This window comes from Rhipicephalus microplus, unplaced genomic scaffold (genome assembly GCF_043290135.1).
Source record: "Rhipicephalus microplus isolate Deutch F79 unplaced genomic scaffold, USDA_Rmic scaffold_12, whole genome shotgun sequence".
NCBI lineage: Eukaryota > Metazoa > Arthropoda > Arachnida > Ixodida > Ixodidae > Rhipicephalus > Rhipicephalus microplus.
The window spans coordinates 22534995-22556262 of record NW_027464585.1 but is presented as its reverse complement, the minus strand read 5'-3'; the positions used below and the strand labels follow the sequence as shown (position 1 = coordinate 22556262).

At 45.6% G+C, this 21268-nt stretch overlaps 1 protein-coding gene across 1 annotated transcript in view; it reads right to left on the bottom strand.

Moving 5' to 3' along the window:
- Nucleotides 1-6964, bottom strand: part of LOC119166691 (dipeptidyl peptidase 1) — a 245086-nt gene extending 238122 nt beyond the window's left edge. Inside the window, exon 1 of the mRNA XM_037418012.2 lies at nucleotides 6760-6964. Coding sequence (XP_037273909.2) covers nucleotides 6760-6922 — 163 coding nt within the window. The 5' untranslated portion in view covers nucleotides 6923-6964. The remainder of the gene's footprint in view (nucleotides 1-6759) is intronic.
- Between the last annotated feature and the right edge of the window lie 14304 nt (nucleotides 6965-21268).

Here is a 21268-nt window from a genome sequence, read left to right as displayed (position 1 = left end):
GCCCGTTCGCCGCAGAGGATTAAGCGAAAAACTCATGCGCCGTTATTTCGGCCCATACAAAGTCATCCGTAAAGTGGGTGAAGTGGACTATGAAGTGGTCCCTGATGGGGCTAGCTCATCCCAACGACGCCGCGCACGACAAGAAGTGGTACACGTCGCCCGTTTGAAGCCTTATCATGCCCGCTAAAGGAGGCTCCCTGTTTGCATCTCTTGTTTTGTTTATGTGTGCGTGATTTGTGCTTATTTGCCATTTACTTTTGCACAGGCTGTCCTTTTGTTTTGGTTTTATTTTAAACAAAGCATCGGGTCGATGCTTACGTTGAGGAGGGGAGCAATGCCGCGAGGCGTATTGCGGATAGTGTTGCGCATGCCGAGACCGCCGGCACGCGGCCTTATCGTGGTCCAGGATGCACCGCGACTCATCTGCGAAGATCATGGCCCGCACGTCGACCATTCGTTGATAACGAGATAACGCCAGACGCTACGGCGACTGTATCTCGGATGGTGAACGCGCCTTGCGTTCCAGTGGGACATTTCAGTTACCCGACGGCCGCCGAACGCGCCTTGCGTTCCAGTGGGACATTTCTGTTACCCGACGGCCGTCGAACGCGCCTTGCGTTCCAGTGGGACAATTCCGTTACCCGACGGCCGTCGAGCGCGATGTTCGCCTCCCGCTAAGCCGGTGTGTCGGTTTTCCTTTAGTGGGCGCAAGTCCGCCAAATAAACGGATCTCCTTCTATTTCTACTAACCTCCCGGTCTCCTGTCTTCGGGCTACCCTCACTTTTACGTGACAATATCTATAAGAAAGCGTAAGTTCGGCTGTCTAATAATATCTTGCGGTCGCGCTTCAACACGCATTTGAACGCGGCAACTTACACTTTAAAATATGCTAAGTGTAAGTACTGTGAAAATGTTACACGAAAAAACGAAAGTGGTGCAGATGGAACAAGAAAGTAATCGATGAAATCCTGAACATGAGTACAACTAAACAAACTACACAAATTCTTGCTGAAGAGTACTATGTGTAGATCCGAAGGAGCGGCTGCTAGCGCTTTTACTGGTGGCGGCGCTGAAGTTGCTGCTCATCGTTGAGCTGCGCAGGAGAGAAACCTGGGGACACGCAAAGCACGCAGTGATGAACCGGTGCTTCCTACTGGAACATGGTCATCGCTGCTAATGGGCAATGCGACAGAAAACTGATGGGACACAGAGACCCGCAGACCGCTTTTAGTTAACGTGCACGCTGCGAATTTTTCTTGTTCAGCGACACACAGGAAAAATCTCCCACTGGTACTACCATAGGGGTCAATATCAAGTGTCTATATATACGGGGTGGTCACTGAATTGTTCTGCAGCGCCAGAAGTAGGTTTTAGGGGTGAAGCTTCTTAAAGCGGCACCCGTTCGTCCCTCGTAGTAGTGCGTAACATGTATTACGCTTTGACCTGCAAGGTGGTGCTGGTGGGAGATTTCTCCTGTTCGTTGTTGAAAAATGAAAAATTCGCAGCCTGTGCGTTAACTAAAAGCCTAATTCTCCTACCTCTCATTCCCCATCAGCAGCCATTGGCATGTACATTGAGCTCTATCTGACAAGAAAGGGTTGCTACGTTATACTCGCTGGGCGTAACCTCCTTGGTTTTAGAAAGGTTTAGCGAGCGTTGGGCCGCAGTGCCATGAGTAGAGTGAACTAGTATATACCATGAACTCGAGGTGGTTAAAGGTGGGAAGGAGACACAAAGCGCAAGCCGTAAGAAAGTGTGCGTGCGCCACTACTCGTTTAGTCCTTGGCATGTCTGCTGAATGGCGGTGCTTCTATATGCGGAACATATGATGAAATGATGCGAGATGGTGGTACTTGGAGTGTTCACTAGATGGAAGAATAGACACACAGACAGATGCATGGACGGACGCGCGGATGGCTGCATGGACAGATAGACGCGTGGGAGGACGCAAGGGTGGATGCCTGGAGGAACGCAGGGATGGACGCATGGATGGACGTGCGGACGCACGAACAGACGCACGCACGGACGGGTGGATGGACGCACAACGGTCACACAGACGGACACATAGACGGATAGAAGCAAGAACGAATGGATGGGCGAATACTTCGCCCCACTTCCCATTATTCACTCCGTGGATATGCTGTCATTTTTTTCAATCAAGAAACTCACTAGCAGACGCCGCCTGCGTCAGCATTGCGAGGTGAGATAGAGGGGGACGCAGGGAAGTAAGAGAGGGGACGCGTATGCGCAAAGGGGGTGTAAATGCCCATGGGAGGGATGCGTAGAGAAGAGAGAGGATGGAGCATAGGAGAGGAGGACGGGTGCTCATGTGCTGTAATTGTGGTCTCGCCGCACATTTGATTGAGCTCAACTCTAAGGTGCTTCGCATCAAGTAGCGTTTTGTGCGTAAACCAAAATTTCGCTGCTATTGCTGACCCTCAAGATATAGCTAACGTTTTCAGTTATCATTTCAGCTTTACAAGTGCCGATCAGCCTCATTCGATGTTGTTTTGTCTTGCACGATATTTTCATTCTATTTACTTATCCCAACAACGCAGCAAGAAGTATGCATTTCACACACATGATAAAGCAGCCGTTCCAGGTCTTGATCTCATACATCCATGAAGCATTAAGCTTGTGTTTGAAGAAATCTTATCTACGTGAGTGCTTATAACAAACCAAATTGTTTTAACAGGAGGTATTTTCCAATTGCCTCAAAATAGCCATTGCCATTCCAGTGTTTAAAAAAGGTGACCAAACGTGCATGAGCAATTCGTCCTAGCTGCATTTTGCCTTTCTTCAATAGCGTAATCAAAAAGTTAATATACAATCATATGAGTAAATACGTTTCAAATATAATCTAATTCATGATCAATTTGGTTTTCGTGAGAATTCGTTCACTGAACTAGCGCTTGTTACTCGTGATCAAAGAGTTAAGTCAGCCATCAACTAAGGCTATTTAGTCGCTGCTCTTTATACATGTCACAAAGCATTTTAATTTACTATTTAGGCAAACTATTTTAGGCAAACTTGAATACTATTGCATTGCTGGGCCACATTTCGAAATAAAGGTTGACTATTTGACACACTCATTATGCAGAATATAAATCAATGGTGTCTTCTCGTCATAAAAAATATTAATACAGCTCTTCCTCAAAGGTCAATACCTGGGACACTTTTATTTCTCATATTAATCAATGATTTGCCACAAATATTAGCACATGCAAGCTGTTTTTATTAAGCTGGCGAGACCACCTTATTCTTACTTAAAAAAAGCTCTGGTGCACTGTAGGATAAACTTAACCCAGATCAAGCGAATGTTCACTCAGTGTTTCTAGAGGATAAGCTAATTATTAGCCGATGTAAAACTACATTCGTAATATTCCAGTGCTCAAAAATTTAGCTCATTTATTCTGTCTCAGTTGCTTTAAATAATGATGCATATTCCAGATTCTAATCTACCTAATTTTTGTGTTCTAGAGAATTTAAAGTTTCAGTGCCATGCTGAATTACTTATTGAAAGTATCGTTTGGTATTCACATCATCATAAAAACTCGCTTTTACTTGCATCAATACATTTTATGTTTATATTACACATACAGGCACAGAGATATATCAAGTTGCCTTTGATATTGGGGTAATACATATGCCACACATATTTATAACCACTAAATTTCACAAAGGCAGGAATTACGATTACTTACATTTTGATCACATACATATACCTCTCCTCCCATAGTCAGTTGCTTCTATTTTCTACGTTTACGTAGGTTATTCAATAATAAGGTTGTTCTTCGAATGTTTTCTCTTAAAGATACCCACTTCATATTGCAAGTTTTACTCAATTCAACCTAATTATTAGCAATACTAAAAGATTTTCAAAGCATTTTTTTCTACTTTTTCCTAAAGTTAGAAAAAATTATGCGAGACTAACTATTTAATTTTAAGGCACTTCACTTCGGAACTCATTACCATATGATATCAAGTCATCTTCATTCTTATCATTCAAATGAAGGATTGAGAAGGTTCGACTAACACTCTGTCGCACACATATAAGTAATCACGTTTTTTTTCTACAGAACGTTTTCAAAACGTACAGTTGCCTCTTTTTCGTGTTTGAATTTAGCCCATGTCTGATGCATGTTCACGTTGCTGGAGTTGCACGTACCATTTATATTTTATTGAATTTATGATAAATGTATTTTCTTCCGTATTAGTTTTTTTATCTCTCTATTTATCATTGTTGTTGTGACAGTGATATACGTTAATGTATGATTAGTCATCCCGTTTGCCATTGACACACTAAAGATTCTATAAGATATGACTCAATGTTTGCTGAGATTCTTGTAACTCCCGTTCATTCCTTGTTAAGAGGTTCCCTCCACAGTTTTTACTCCGGGATCTCCGAATGCGCATTCATGTCTACCTTGTATTTTATTTCTTTAATTTCAAATAATAATATGACTATCAGAGAGGCCATAGTGCAATGCTTCGGAAAGTTTGACGACCTGGAATTCTTTAACGTGCACCTAAATTTAAGTACATGAGTTCCAAGCATTTTAGCTTTCATTAAATATATATATATATATATATATATATATATATATATATATATATATATATATATATATATAGCCACTCAGACTACGTGCAATAGTTTGTCTGGGGCATTCCATCAACTTGAAAAATATTTCAAGTTACCTGGTGAAAAGGCACCCTCTTCAATCGAGGTACTTCTCTTATCAAAGGGATCGTGTGTAGCACCATATATAAAGATATTTGGGCAAGAATGATGTTTACGAGAATATCAGTACTCGTGATATTTTCGTTACCAGGGCCACACAGAAACGGCAAGAATAAGGAGCCACCTGTGCAAGCTAGGAGGCGTTGTCAGAATGTGTTATGAAGACCTAACGTTTCTGATAGAGTCCATGGGAATTGGATGATGAAAGCATGTTATTATGCAAATTCAAAGAAAACAGGGAGGGTCCTTACTCCAGGGCACCTAAGGCAGCCTATGCGGCAGCCCAGGCCCACCGAACGATCGCCCGGCAGACCTCGGTGGCGTCGTCGCGAAGGGTCCCTTTCCACTGCTCTGGGATTGGAGGAAGGAGAGTGCAGTAGGCGGTGGTGCACTCTGTGGTAACGCGGAGCTTTCATTCTTCGGTTGTCCATGAGCAGTGGCCGGACGATTCAATTCAACTAGTGGGTGTGCGAAGAAAACGTTTGGTACCTATGGCAACCCCCGGAATTCACCCCTTGTGGTCAGTTGCACCGTCATGAACTCGCCAATAATAAGCCCACGCGCCAGGGGCCTGCTTTATGCTGTCCCATAGTAGAGTGCCATATACTCTCAATCGTTAAGGATTTTTTTTCTAAACACATATTATAACGCCTAATGTGATGTGACATGTATAGTATGCCTTCATTTTGATTTATGAGTAATGTTTTCTCTAATAAAATTCATGTTCATGCACTATACAAACTAACTTTTGTGTAATGCAATCTTGATGCACTAATGCACTTCACAGCTCGCTTATATACCATACGACTGATACGTTTTTGACCAACATTGGTAAGCTGTGCAATTTCGCTACAAGAATTCGCCGAGTACAGTAAAAAAAAGTACCTACATAAAGACGCACTCATTCTTCGCGAAAGGATAAATCGAGAATGAGCTCCATGCAGAAAAGCACGTGAGCGAATCCGGCTGCCCTTCTTGCCTGTCACATAAACCACGTTGAGACAAAAGGTGAAAGGAAGAGCCCGACCAAAAATAGCTGTAACATAGCAGACGTTTTAAATCTCCTACATAGTTTTTGTTCTTAATAAAACAATGAAAAAAGAGGGTGGACTTTGTACGCACAAATACATAACGCATAGTGCGTAAGCATATGGAAGCTTGCCTTCTGTTTATGCACGTTATCCCTAAGACTGTTATCCCCTTTGCAAACAGATATGCCGTTTCAGTTTAAAAAAATAGCCTTCTCGCACGACAGACAATGGCACGTCGCTTCAGTTCACGAGGAGAGAGTTCCAACTTTTCTTCGGAGAATAGTCATAATTTCAGACACAAAAGCACTTTTTTCGAAGCTTGCATGAGAAATTGTATTGCGGAGACGCGGCTATATATGAAAACAAAAAAGTTTCCCTGAATTCGAAGACACGAGTTCTACTGCCTCAGTGGATGACACATGATTGATAGTTCATGAAAGTGAGCAGTTAGACATCACTAGCAGTCGACGTCACTGGCAGAAGAATATGTTGACTGGCGAGCTGGCACTTGCTGGCTGACATTGTTTGTAGTGCGTAAGGTCTCTCTCTGTCTCAAACACACACACACACACACATGAAGGGCCAAGCGCAAACTCATGACTATTATAGCGCATGCCGTAGGAGGTGCATCAAAGCAATGACTGTGCTACGCATTAGGCAGTGGAGCGGACGTTTGGCTGACACAATAAGCATTTTTCTCTTTTATGGGGAAGGCCTCCAAAAGTTTACGCGTCGTCTTATCTCTGCTTTTGCTAAGTATCTTCAGCATATAGAATCTGGGCTCACAAGAGTAGGTTATGAAATGTGCCAAAAAATGTGCAATGAAATCCCTCTTGAAATCGTTCGCGTGTTCCATCATGCGGCCAATAACGCATCTACCCGTTTGCCCTAAGGAGCACTTCAAGTGTTTCTTTCTTTTGTAATTGTGCTGAAGCCCTACGCAAATTGTGCCACTTGCGTGTTGACCAAGAAATGCTTTTCACCTGGAGTCCAGTTGTCGCAGCGTATGCTCCTGTCACCGACGCGAGGTCCTTCGGTGAAGGTCCACCAGCCGCGAGTCTCGTCGTACGTGCAGTTTGCGGGCGTATCGGCGGCCACTAGGCCTAGTCCGTACACGAGCAGGCATAAGCAGACGGAGGACCTCATGTCGGCTGCTGCTGCTGCTACGAGAGACAGCTATCTGCTTGTCCGATGCTGCCTGCACAGAGTTCGTTTCCGTTTATCTATCGCCATTTGTTATCTCGGTACTGCAGTTGCAGACAGGAAACAAGGGGTGCGACAAGCCCCGCCATATCCGCCGCATTGATATGAAGTATTCGATTACAAGTGCACGCGCTGGGGATACGAAAAAACCACTTGAATATAAAAGCGCGTACTGCAAGATAATTTGAAAAAAAAAAACCTCCCTAGGTGGCTCACGTTTGATATGGCAGAAAGCAATGGGATACGTACAAATAGAGATAACAGTTTGAGTCCCCTCAAATGCACTCTAACAATGAGTGCTAAGGAAGCACAAAAGCTGAACGGCGTGGAATATAACTTTTGCATGCGTCATTCGTATCAGGTATAGCACTCATACGATAGCAAGGCATGATAAAGATGAGGCTGGAGTGTGAAAGCACAATATCTAAAAAGCCGGAAAAGTTGCACTTTATAGTGCTTAACATATACGACATCATTACTAGCGCAAGAAGGACGGGGGCGAGGATCATATCTTATTATAATTAGCATCAGGACTCTTGACTGATTATGACCATATGAACGGCATGAATAGAAACGTACTTCCTGCCTTTCATAAATTACGGAATGATGCGTTTATGAATACTCTCACAGACTGCAGCCTAGTATTTTTTGCCTCCGCACTCTAACAAAGGCCTTTCTACCATCTCTGTAGATAGTGAGAACCAATTTTACTCTTGCTCTCTCCCGTGATGTTTTATACTAAAATGCATCAAAGAAGCCGTTCAGCAGTTTGGCTGAATATATTTTAGGGATGCATCGGATGTATCGTCCAGGCGTCTCTTAGATCTTTTAGTGTTGTACCTCTACTTGACATGCATTCAATGAGATGGGAAACTTTTCATTCATAAACAAGGTATTCGCGTTGGATGGTGTATTGCGCCAGTTTTTATCAATTTAGCTTCAGCCAGTCTTAACAGAATTCTGTACGTGTCTTGCAGGTATAAAACTTGTTAAGTGCTTTAGGTATATGGAAATCGCTAGCTGTTTTTATCGATTGTGACAAAGGTTCTTTCGAATATGAATCCGCTAACATGATAACCATCAGCACTGGCGCGTGATTGCTTGCTACTACTCTTGTGCCTTGTGGCCATACTATTTTTGTACCTTGTGACTTGTACCTTACAGACTACCATGCTGCTTACAGACTACCCTTAGCCCATTGTGGTCGTCCACACAAGGTAAAGATGCAAATACGAACACAAATACGGGCCTAGGGGTGGGTAGAAAAAGTAAAGATCTAGACAGCCCGAATGAAACTTTTAACAACATTTATTTTGGAACACGCAAGAGAGAAAGAGAGAAATATAATTTTCTGGATGGCATTGAGGTTGCTCTCAGCTAGTGCGCTTTATCACAATTATCTCACGCATGACGCTCATACCATAAAAGTAAGAAATATCGTTCAGACTATCAAGCCAATTCATTCGTACCAGTGAGCATATTATCGCATGCTTTACCAGCAAATACACAAAAAAAGCAAAAAATTACAACTAAAACTTCACAGCAGTGAAATACAATAAATTAGACAAAACATCAAAGTACAAGTCACATAATGCACGATTTCCTATCCCAAGTCCAACATGAGATAAGTACACAATATTTGACGCTATTGCTGACGCTACCAGGACAAGGGCGATATTTCGATGCTTTGTTCATCAATCATAATGCATCATAATAGTGGGCAAGCTGGCAGCGAACCCGGCTACATGCTGAACAATTCTTTTTACCTCATGCTACCGGTTGCGAGGGTTATTCTGGGAAGCCAAACTTCAACTAGCGTTTGCGCTGCTTCGATAACGCTGGTGGTAGTGGTCACCGACACTGGCTGCGTTCATCGGCACTTGGCAAACGCCACATTAACAATCAACAAAATTTTCGACGTGCCAAATGCCTGGTAATCATCAGCCATGCACTTCTAGCCGCAAAGGTATCCGGTTCTCTGTTATTCCCCTGCGGGAAAGGCGGCAGTAAACCCAGCAACACGATCAACCGTCCTTTTTGCTTTATGCTGCAAGGTTAGTCGATATTTGCCAAAGCACAGTTGTCGGTTAGGTAACCAGTTTTTGTTGCTGCTGCCCTGCCCAAGGTGTGTTAGTTATCTTTGTCGCGTATAATGAGCGCAGAGATTGGCTGTTTTCGGAACATGTTAAAAAAAACCAGGTTCATCTGAGAAAGAACTTTTGGAATAGCTGTAGAATCCTCGGCACAGAGAATCCGGGCTCGCAAGAGTAAGTTCTGGAATGCACCGAAAATAGTGCAGTGAAATCCTTGATGATTGATATTTGGGGTTTAACGTCCCAAAACCATTGTATGATGGTGAAAGACGAAATAGTGGAGGTCTCCGTAAATTTCAACCACCTCGGGTTTTTTAACGTGCACCCAAATCTGAGCACACGGGCCTATAGACCCTTTCCGCCTCTATCGGAAATGCAGCCGCCACAGCCGGGATTTGATCCCGCGACCTGCGGGTCAGCAGCCGAGTACCTTAGCGACTAAACCATTGCGGCGGGGCTGCAGTAAAATCCTTCTTTCAATAATTCGCGTTGAAGAAAACCAAGGTTAATCTTATAAATAACTTTTGAAAGAGTTGTTAAACATGTAATGTAAAATTATTTTTACTACAAGACATACAAGTAACAAAATGAAATGCAAAAGAATCGATCAATGTCAACAGAAAAAAACTGATGACATCGAGTGGCGATTAGATAGTTCAAATGTTCTCGATTCCAAAATAGACAGCATAAAATCAACAATAACTAACTTTGAGGAACAGGTAGCTAAGGATTGCTGGAAAACAACGCTAAAGAGGGGACCGGGCAAAGAAGGACACATAGAGCTGTGCTGACTTAGAACAAAAGTTTATTCGTCATACCACGGATCATATACCTGCACAGTTAAAACGAAAGAAGAAACGAAAAAAATGGCAGTCAAATATAAATGAGCAATCATCATCATCATAAAAAACATGGTCACTGTGTGCGCAGTAAACCAGATAAAAGAAATTGGCAGATCCCATTTACAGTGGGAATTAATGATATGCGAAGCACGAATGAGGAAGGTTGATATCTGTAGCGCCACGCCAGTTTTGGCCAGCTGGTCGCGCAGAAATAAAAGTGAGCCACGTGGCTCGTGCAGAGTGAGCTACGAGGAGGCCGAACGGCCCAGCTCCTGGCCTGGCTGGACGCTACAGTGGCGACCTCGCCTACGCCCACGTCCCAAATAAAAACCGTGACCACGGCACGGCCTCATGAGCTGCCGTCTCGTCTCAAGTTCCTCAAGATTTAGTGACCGCCGACCAACGGACAAGCGACCAGCGCTATCACTGAGCTTCGCAGCCGTGTTTCAGCGAACTCTGGTCTTGCAGCCGCACTTCAGCCCGCCTCTACCTCCGTTCCGGACCTATGGCATCGAGTCGTGGTTCCAAGAGTTCGAGGCGGCCTTGAAGCTCAAATGCATCTGGCTCCAAGAATTCATGTTGGAGGTACTGGAATACCATCTTCCGCGAGAACTAAAACGCCACACGTACTTCGCGTGGAGCTCTCGCCGTTGCGATGAACTGCGCCACGCCATGCTCCAGTATTACAGCATGAAACATCGCTTTCTCAAATGCGACACCGCAATGCCTGGCTTCATATAAGCCTACCGCACCACGGCCAGCCCAGGCTATCACCCTGCCATCAACCCCAACCACGCTGAGCACATGTGCGGCCTGCAATGCAGTGTTTTTTTTTCTTTTGCTTCGCGATGGCTTTATCATTTTGCAGTCGCATATTGTGTGCCACCTAGACGCTTCAAAACTGGAATACGATGCCTCGTTGATGGCTAAGAGATGCTGAATGCTAAAAACGTCACTTGTTGTGGTGTGCGATGTGCATGCACGTTGCCCTCCACAAAAGGCGTGCCTCACTATCATTACGTGGTTTGTCACGCGAAACCACAAATAGTGTTATAAAATTATGGATTTCCTTTTACGTCCTCAGTTTTGAGCGGATACTTACCGATGTAAGAGTTCACTAAGTTATCGCATTGCCGTTATCGTTGACGCGTTTTCGGTAATAGCTTTACCGCAAAGGCGAAGCGATGAACGCGATAGCAACAAATGCGACAGTCACGCGCAGAATGACAAGCAGATCGAAACTTGCCCAGCGTTTCTCATGCAGAAATGACACACGAAACGTACTCACAGGTACACATTGACGCGAATAAGCGTCTCAGTTCTTACTTCGCTGTGTCTAAAAAGCGCACCCTTTTCGCAAACGGAGACTGTGGAACAATTGCAGTGACCTTTGCGCACCCAGTAACTACAAAGCAAACGTTCAAGTGAGAGCCCAACGCCAGCCAAGACGTAGGTGCACATGCTGTGAGCGCCGCTACCCTGCCGCTACTCTGATACTCTGAAAAAGTTACGCTGGCAGCCGCGGGGTGGCATGACCGTCACCGGAACTTGCTAATGCAGGTGACGGAGATCACCCTGCCGCTTCAAGCGGCCCGTCTACCGAAAGGCCCGCCACCCCGATGCTTCCGATTACTGTATTCGACGTGTTAGTTCAGCCGTCAGCGCCACTTCCATTCTTCTCCATGACAGATTCACGCCAGTTATGGCATGTCACACTGTCAGATTCATTGCAGAGCCCTGTTCTGCTGCGCCGACTACCTCGGCGGATTCGCCGATCTTAGACGAGCCAGATTTCTCGGGCCCAACCAGAGAGTCTCCCAGAAGGTTTTCGACGACCGCGCACAATGCGCCGGGCCTCGACGAATTGCAACATCCTGCGCATGTTACAACAGACACGCAATCTATCAAAGAGCATGCTGCCCTGCGCTCGTGCTGTTCGTCACCAGACTCCCTAGGAAATTCCATATGCACTGGTTCAACGTCGCGTGCTACTGCGGAGTCCAAGCCTCCTCTACACGACAACCTTCTTAACGAGCTCCAGACATGCAACTGGTCAAGCCCCGAAAACGCAAGTGCCCCGGCTCCAAGTACGCCGAAATCTTATCAAGACTACGCATCTCTTCTGCTTGCGTTTCTAAGACAATGAAGTCATTGTGGCCAGAGCCGAAGACACAGGCAGCTCTGCGCACATCTTTTTAATTTGACTCAGTGTACAAGCATTCACTGCAGGAAGGGTCAAGTGCAGCGAAGGCACCCCTCCACCCGTTGTCAAGTAGGAAAGGCACACCGGTGTCGATGCTCTGCACACCAGCAGCCGACATCGTGCCGACGACATCGTTCGCACCATCAGCACTATTGTTGCTGCATCTTTAACGCCACAACACCACTTGTGCTGCAGCTGAACACCGACGATACGCGCCATGCGGACATCATGGCATGGTCCACCACACGTCGATCTGTGCGCTCCTCACAGCGCCGTGGAAGCTGCAAACCACGCCAATCGTTGACATATGATCACAGATTACCGCGCATACGTCGGGGGCACACGACTTGCATAGCCCGTCCATACGGCCAACCACAGGTGTTTCTACCAGCAGTGTCCGCCTCCCGTAATCCTCGCTCACTGCGCTGCTCCCAGGGCCGCCCACCGGAGCTATGACACACAACCTATTCCTTTTAAGATCACGACTCGGACTTGTTTACAGACATTTAGGTCTGCCGTTAACGCACATAGCCTCGCTCTCACTTGCTTTTTTCGTTTGTATGCGCTTTTGAAATCGCGCAAAGCGCTCGTGGGGGGGGGGGGGGGGGTTATGTAGCGCCACGCCAGCTTCGGCCAGCTGGCCGCGTAGAAAAAGAAGTGAGCCACGTGGCTCGTGTAGCGCGAGCCACGAGGAGGCCTAGCTCATGGCCTGGCTGGACGCTGCAGGTGCGACCTCGCCTACGCCCGCCTCCAAAAAAAAAGGCAGATCCCACGTAGAGCGGGAATCGATGACATACGAAGCACAGATGAGACAGATTGATATGTCAGTTTAAAATCAGCGCAATGTTGCGAAGTTGAGGTAAATGATGCCCCACATGACTTACGTGTGATGATTATCATGTTTGGTTGTGTCGTTTACTTTCGTCATCTGTTCATGTCACGTTATACGAAATTTGGTATAAGTGGAGGTAGCGAACCAGCCGCGAGCACGCTATGAGCGTGGCGTGTTATGTTCTTGCATGACACCCTTGTCAGCATTATCATGTTCGCACCGGTCATATATTTTCGTCATCCATTGACGTCACGTAACACCACATTTGGTATATGTGGAGTTAGCAAAACGGCCACGAGTGCATCATGAAGGACCCAATATACTCCGATGCAGAATGGGCGCACTGGGCACAGCGATGCTACGTTAGGTAAGCGTGATCACTCTATAGTCTGACGCCAGGCGCGACCAGCGTCCGTCAGCGCGGCCCGACCGCAAACGACGCGAAATGCGACATGCTACATTTCGCACCGATGCGTTACCCAGACAACACTGCGTCTACCTCTTTTCGCAAGGAAGGGACGCCGAACGCGCTGAAACGCGCATGCGTCAAAGCAACGCAGCGCGGCGCGTGCCTGCGAGTATACGAGGGGAAAGGTGCCTGGGTGGCAACGCCGGCGTAAAGCCCCGAAATGAGCGCCGGCGAGTACGCGCACCGCGTCACCTCGAAATGTGTCGGCGCCTTGACTGTGGCATGTAGTCATGTTCTCACACGAAACGCATCTCATGATTATCATGTTTGCACTAGTCACATATCTTTGTCACCATGCTGACGTCATGTAATACCAAATTTGACATATGTAAAACTAGCGAAACGGCCACCAGCGCATCATGAGTGTGGCATGCAGTCATGTTGTTACATGACACGCATGTTGTGATTGGCATGTTTGGGTGTGTAATTTACCAATGTCGTCCATTCGCGTCACGTGATAGCGAGTTTTGTATATGTGAAGCTAGAGAACTGGCCGCGATCGCATCATACGCGTAACATGTAGTCTACACCCTGAGGCAAAATTACCCGAAAAAGGAGTAACAGAGCCCAATAGGCGCGCGTGATGAATGAATAGACCGTTGAGGAGCAACCACAGAGGGAAGCGTGACGCGCGAAACAACACGCGACAAAGGGATGAACCGCCCGCGGATTGTAGGCAGCGCGAAAAGCGTTGCCAAGGCGCCCAACCCTCCTCCTCCCTTCTCCTCCTCTGCTGGCTCCGTCTTTCCCTGTATTTTGCCGGCGACGGTTGGGGTGTTGCGTAGCGCTCGGAGTGCTCTACCACGGCCGCCTGGATTCGACGATCTAAGAATTACCTCGTGGTGCTTGTGTGTACGCTTGCATGAGTGTGGGCTGCTGCTGTTGCGTTTCGCTGCACCCATGAAGTCTGGAGCAAGTCTCGACACGCCACCACGCCGCGCTGCATATCTCTGGCTTCAAGATAGTCACGACGAACACATGACAGGAACAGTTGGGAAGGCCAATATGGCGGCCGAGAACACAATAGGCATATCGGATATATACTTCAGTCAACGCCTCCTTTAGAAAGACGCCTGCCGCATGAGAAGAAAAACAGCTGCCACACCCTTTCCCTCCTTCATTTTAAAATGTTCTCGGTCGCTAGCGTCACCTGCCGCGGACGGTGCAACAACGCAACACTTTGCATAGCCTCCGAAACAGTAATGCACAGTTGCAGGTCTCGATCAACTCTCGACGGACGTGCCCTTATGGGCCGCAGATGAAAAACGCTTAGCTGGTACCGCCCGCCGCTGTGACGATGGATGAATGGATGGATGGATATGGCTGTACCCTTTAGATCGGGCGGTGGCTAGCACCACCAAGCCGTAATACTTAATGAACTCAATACTATATTTGTTTATTTTTTCCTTAAAAAGTGAGTTTTAGGATTCGTACTTTTCAGTGAAGAGTTTAATTTTCACTCGTGCCTTGACTTTAGCCACCAATCAGATAACCTCCTTCTAGTTAAGTCTACTTGCTTAAAGTCAATTTTGCCCTCCCGGTCCCTAAACCCCAGTGCTTTGAAAAACTCGGTGCCATCATCCTGAACTATACGGTGGAGCCCTTTACAGAACATTATCAAGTGTTCGGCAGTTTCTTCTTCCTCTCCACACGCACTGCATACTTTGTCTACCCCTTCGTATTTGGCCCGATATGTCTTGGTTCACAGTACTCCCGTCCTTGCCTCAAACAGTAGAGAACTATCCCGAGTATTGTCATAGATCCTTTCCTTGGCAATTTCCTGCTAAAAAGTTCGGTAGATCTCTAGTGCGGACTTCTTAATCATGCCCATTTTCCACATGTCAGTCTCCGTTTTCTTCACTTTCTTCTTAACCGATAGTTCTTTTTGGTTTGGCCACCTGCTGTTTTCTAAGTATTTACCAGTCAACTTCCTGGTTCGCTTCCTCCTTTTTGTATCGACATTCTTCATGTACAAGTAGCTGAAAACCTTCCCAGCCCAATGCTCCTCCTTCATTTCTCTCAATTGCTTCTCAAATTTTATCTTGCTGCTAGCTTCCCTGCCCTCAAATGATGTCCATCCCATTTCACCTTGTACTCCCTGATTTGGTGTATTCCCGTGAGCTCCTAAAGCAAGCCTACCTATTCCACGTTGCTTAATTTCTAATCTTGCTTGAACTTCTGATCTCATGCACAAGACCGCATTGCCGAACGTCAGCCCAGGAACCATGACCCTTTTCCATATTCCTCTCACAACATCATACCTATTGTAATTCCACAGTGCCCTATTTTTCATCACTGCTGCATTCCTTTTACATTTAGTCGTCACGTATATTTCGTGGTCCCTCAGGTACTCGATCCCACTGCTTATCCATACGCCCAGATATTTGTATTTATCTGTTATCTCTAGCGTGACGTCCTGTATCTTAAGCTCACTACCTTCGTTGTCATTGAAAATCATGACTGCTGATTTTCCTTACTGAATCTAAAATCTAACCTATCTCCCTCATTACCGCAGATGTCCATCAATCTCTGCAAATCTTCCTTGTTGTTGGCCATTAGCACTATATCATCTGCGTACATTAATGCTGGTAGTGCCTGATCAATAAATTTTCCTTGTTTGACTAAAGAGAGGTTGAAGCCCAGCCAACTTCGCTCTATTTTGCCTCTAATCCTTGTAGGTACATCATGAATAATAAGGGTGACAGGGGGCACCCCTGCCTAAGCCTCGTTTTACCTCTGCAGGCTTGGATACCTGTTTTTCCCACTTGATAACTACCTTGTTACCCTTATAGATACCCTTTAAAAGATTAGTGACTACATGTTCCATGCCTAGTGTGTCCAGTATTCCCCACAATTCCTCTTGAACCACGCTATCGTACGCTCCCTTGATATCCAAGAATGCTAGCCACAGGGGCCTGTGTTCCTTTTCTGCTATTTCGATGCACTGCGTCAGTGAGAACAGATTGTCTTCGAACCTCCTGTGTTTCCAAAACCCATTCTGCAGTTCCCCCAGCACCCCCTCCATCTGCATCGCCAGCCTGTAGACCACTGATGTCACTGTTACAGGACGGTAGTTGTTCATGTCAGCTTTGTCCCTCTTTCCTTTATAGATCATGCTTATCCTGCTAAGTTTCCATCTATCGGGAACTTCACCATCGATTATTATCTTGCTCACTGCCTCTCTCAAAGCCTGCTTAGACTTCGGACCTAATGTCTTTAACAGCCTAATTGGAATGCCATCTGGGCCTGTTGATGTACTACTAGGAACGCTTTTCTCAGCCCTTTCCTACTCTCGTTGTGAAACTGGAGCCATTGCACCACTTGATTCGTCCTTGTCTAGTGTGGTGCATAAAGTACTTCTTTGTTGAAATTTTTCTGTCACCCTTACTCTTATATATTCAATAGCTTCGTCCCCTTCTAGCCTGGCACCTTGGGCTGTATTTATAAAACTCTGCTTTAGGCTCGTCTCATTTCTTAGGGAGTTTAGATGGTTCCAAAATTTCGCAGCTGCCTTTTTATCTTTTTTATGCACTTCTACCAGCCACTAAGCTCTCTTTCTTCTAATCTTTTCATTGATCAGAAAGGATGCAGCCCTTCTATAGCTTAGAAAGGTTTCCCATTTTCTTTCAACATCATCTGTCTGTTCACCCCGCTGCTTAGCATGTCTGTATTCCCTAGAGGCTTCCTGACGTTTTGCTATGGCTCTCTTAACTTCCTCATACCACCAACTTTTGGATTTGTGTCTTCTTTTCCGGGGTGACTTGTTACGCGTCTTAGCAAGCTCTATCTCAAAGAGTCTAATTAGATTCACGTATAGCCACACTGTCTTATTATCCTCCGTGATTACTTTCTCAGTTTGTTTAGTGGCTATTTCAATTTGCCTTTCTGAATAAAAATTTTCCTGTAGTTGCTCATCTTGTCTCCTTCCCACTTTCACTGCTCTTCCAAAACTTAGCTGATAGTGTCTGTCGCGAGCGTCACCGTTCGGAGCTTGTTTAAAGCTGAAGGCAGACCAACTCCGCTGGGAGCGCGAGCCATTCGTGAGGCATCTTTCTAGAGGAGGTGTTGCTTCAGTCCGACTCAGGACAGAAAACAGCGCTGCATTTTAAGGCAAGTAGGTTATAATTCTTTATTCTACTCTACTTGTCGCGTGTGCGATACGGATCGCGCTTGCCGGCAATGGGTTCGGTCGTGTTGTATATCGCACGCACGGAATGCATCGCGAAGGTCAGCTTCGGCGTCTCCAGTTCGCCTGTGCTTTGGGACAGCCCGGAAATCGGCCGCCATTGCCGTCGGCCTCCCGCACGCTGGCTCATCGAGTGCTCGCCTGGCTTCGCCGCCGCGATGAGCTCCGGGCTGACGATATCGGGCTGAGTCCTCGTCGCTGTGTCGGGAGTCGTCGAAAACACGTTGCGGGTTCTCCAAAGCGCTTGGTTGTAGTATGTCGCGCGCTCTAAGTGCACCAGAACGGGCTGGTGGGGCTCCCGCTAGCGTCGGAACTCACTGAAAATTGTTAGTCATTACAGTTCGTTTTCCCGTCAGCCGGTCCCAAGCAGCTCGGCACCGTCTGTTGGCCGCACCGACGGACCCGGCGACGGACCCGTGGGAACACAACAGGCAGAAGGCTGCGTGCGCTGGCGCCTGCAATGCCTGTCATCTCTCGCTTCCGTCGGAGGAGCTACCCAAGGAGTGAAGATTTGACAACGAGACTGGACTTGTACACTTCACCATGAATTCACTTAAAAGAATGGACAAATTTTATGTGTACGTAGAAAAATAAAAGATTTCGATGTTTAACTTTTGTCTTTCGTTGTTGCCGTGACTGCCACATAGGTGGCTAACTACTTTTTCGCGTGTTTTCTGTGCAATTTGTTGTTCACTGCGCAGAAAAAAAAACAATGTTTGAACTGGGGACAGTTCCTCGCATAAATACCTGTCTCCTCGTATAATTACCTGGGCATTTTTATCACATCTAACTTATCTTGGGCACCCCACATCGCATACATTACTGATAATGCTAATCGCATGTGAGGCTACCTACGTCGCAACTATTTAAAAGCACCTTCTGCACTAAAACTTCTGTTGTACAAAACTGTAATACGTTCCAAACTTGAATATGCATCATCAGAATGGGATCCTTACCAGGATAAGCTGGTTACTTCACTTGAGCGCGTACAGAATAACTCCGCCCGTTTCATACTTTCTAACTACAATCGCATCGCCAGTATCAGTTCAATGAAATCCAGCCTAGGCCTTCCTTCCCTCGCATCCCGTCGAAAAATATCTCGTTTAAGTACATTTCACAAATTATTCCATCATCCCAACCTACATAACCAATTAATCCTCAGTGCATATCTGATCGCATCGACCATCGTCATCAGGTTGGAATCGCATCCTGCAACTCCCAATGTTTTTATCGATCATTTATACCTTGTAGATCAGTAGATTGGAACCACCTTCCCGAAGACATCGTCACTATTACTAATAACAATATTTTCCGTCAAACATTACTCAGTATTGTATGAGCTAAACGTTACTCAAAATTGTATTATGTTCACCGTCGTTGCACAGCTAGTTTTTCTTTACTTTTGTATTTGTGTGTGTGTTGAATTGTTTATTCTCATGCTGTATTTTCTCTGCTGTACATTCTGCTGTAAAATACGTGTTTTCTATTCTGTATATTTTCATGCTGTACTTTCCTTTTCCTTGTAAACTTTATTTCCACTCCCCTCTATAATGCCATATGGCTCTGAAGTTAAAGGAAATGAATGAATGAAAAAGTTCATCCGGTTGGAGTATATGAGTAGATCAACCGTTCGCCCGGCAAGGTGCAACTGTGAGGACTAACGGTTGCCCAGTAAGGTGTAAATGTAGGAATTAACAGTTGCTCTAAAAGGTGCAAATATGAGGACTAAATGTTAGTCCTTTGGGGTGAAATGTGGGACTAACGGTTACTCACTAAGGTGTTAATGTGAGGACTCATTGTTAGTCCCTTCTGGTGACTAACTGTTAGACCCTGTGCCGTTAGTCCTTAAAGAGACTAATGGTGGTGACAGCACTATTAGTCCCAAAAGGACGAACCACACACCCTTATGCCTTAGAGTGCAGCTGTTACGGGACACGCATCTCATGTTTATCATGTTCCCACCAGTATCATACCTTCATCATTCATTCACGTCCCGTAATACCAAATTCGGTTTAAGTGAAGCTAGTGAAACGGCCACTAGCGCATCATGAGCGTAACATTTACTCATGTTGTTACATAGAACGCATCTCATGATTATCATGTTTGCACCAGTCACATACCTTCGTCATCCATTTACTTACCGTGATAAGAAATTTGGTGTATGTGACGCTAGCAAAACGGCTGTGACGGCATCATGAGCGTGACATGTAGTCATGTAGTTACATGACACGCATGTCACGATTTTCTTGTTATGGTCTGTCGCTCGTGTTCGCCATGCCATCATGTCCTACATACTAGTTTTGCAACATGCCATGTGAATGAAACCAGCGCAAGAGCTGCAGGACCATAAATGTAAATTATAACATTCATGACATACATGTCATGATTTTCATGTTATGACTAGTGAAATATGTTATTCATAGAGTCATCATATGCCATACCAAGTCTGCTATACATGTCATTATCGATACGGCCAGGAGAGCTAAAAGTCGTAGCCGGCTAGATAGTTAGATAGATAGATAGATAGATAGATAGATAGATAGATAGATAGATAGATAGATAGATACGCTCACAGTCACCGAAGTTCGCTAAAAACTCGCATTTAAATGTCGCGAGCATGGCACGGCATCATGGGCTACCGTCTCATCTGATGTTCCTCAACATGTCACTTTAAAAACTTCCCAACATTACGAGGTGGTCATAATTTATGCCGTACATCACTTCCATGTCACGATTATCCTGTTTGCGTTTGGAATTAGTGTTCGTCGTCCATTCACGCCACGTAATACCATATTTTATATATGTGAAACTGGCGAAACGGTCTTGAGCATGCTATGAGCGTAGCAGGAAGTCATGTGTTACATGTCACGCATGTCATGATCATTCGGTTTGGACGTGTCGTTTACCATTGTCGTCTATTCACATCACGTGATACCAGCCTTCGTATATGTGGAGCAAGTGGAACGGCAACGAGCACGGTATGAGCATAGCGTGTAGCCATGTTGCTGAAGGTATATGTAGAGGCATGGTATATATGTAGACGGTATATGTAGACGTCACGGCATATGTACAGCTAGCGAAACGGCCGCGAGCACTCTTTGAGCGTAGCACGTAGTAATATTTTACATGTTACGCATGTCATTATATTCTTGTCTTTACGTTTATTTCACTTTCGTCGGCTATTTGCACGTGATACCAGCATTGGTATATCTGGAGCGAGTGAAACGGCCACGAGCACGGTATGACCGTAGCGTGTGGCCATGCTTTACATGACACGCCTGCCGTGATTATCATGTTTGGATGTTTCATATACCTTTGTCGTCTATTCACGTCAGGTAATACCTAATTTGGTATATGTTAAGCTAGCGGAACAGCCGGGAGCACACTTCAAGTTTAGCATGAGTCATGTTTTACATGACACGCATGCCATGTTTGAACGTGTCATGCACCTTCGTGGTCTATTCGCGCCACGTGATACCAAGTTTGGTATATGTAGAGCTATTGAAACGGCCGCGAGCACGCTATGAGCGTAGCATGTGATTATATTCATGTTTGAACGTGTCATTTACTTTCGTCTTCTGTTTACGTCACGTGATAGCTGACTTGGTATATTTTAAGCAAGTGTATTAGCCACAAGCACGCTATGAGTGTAGCATGTAGCCAT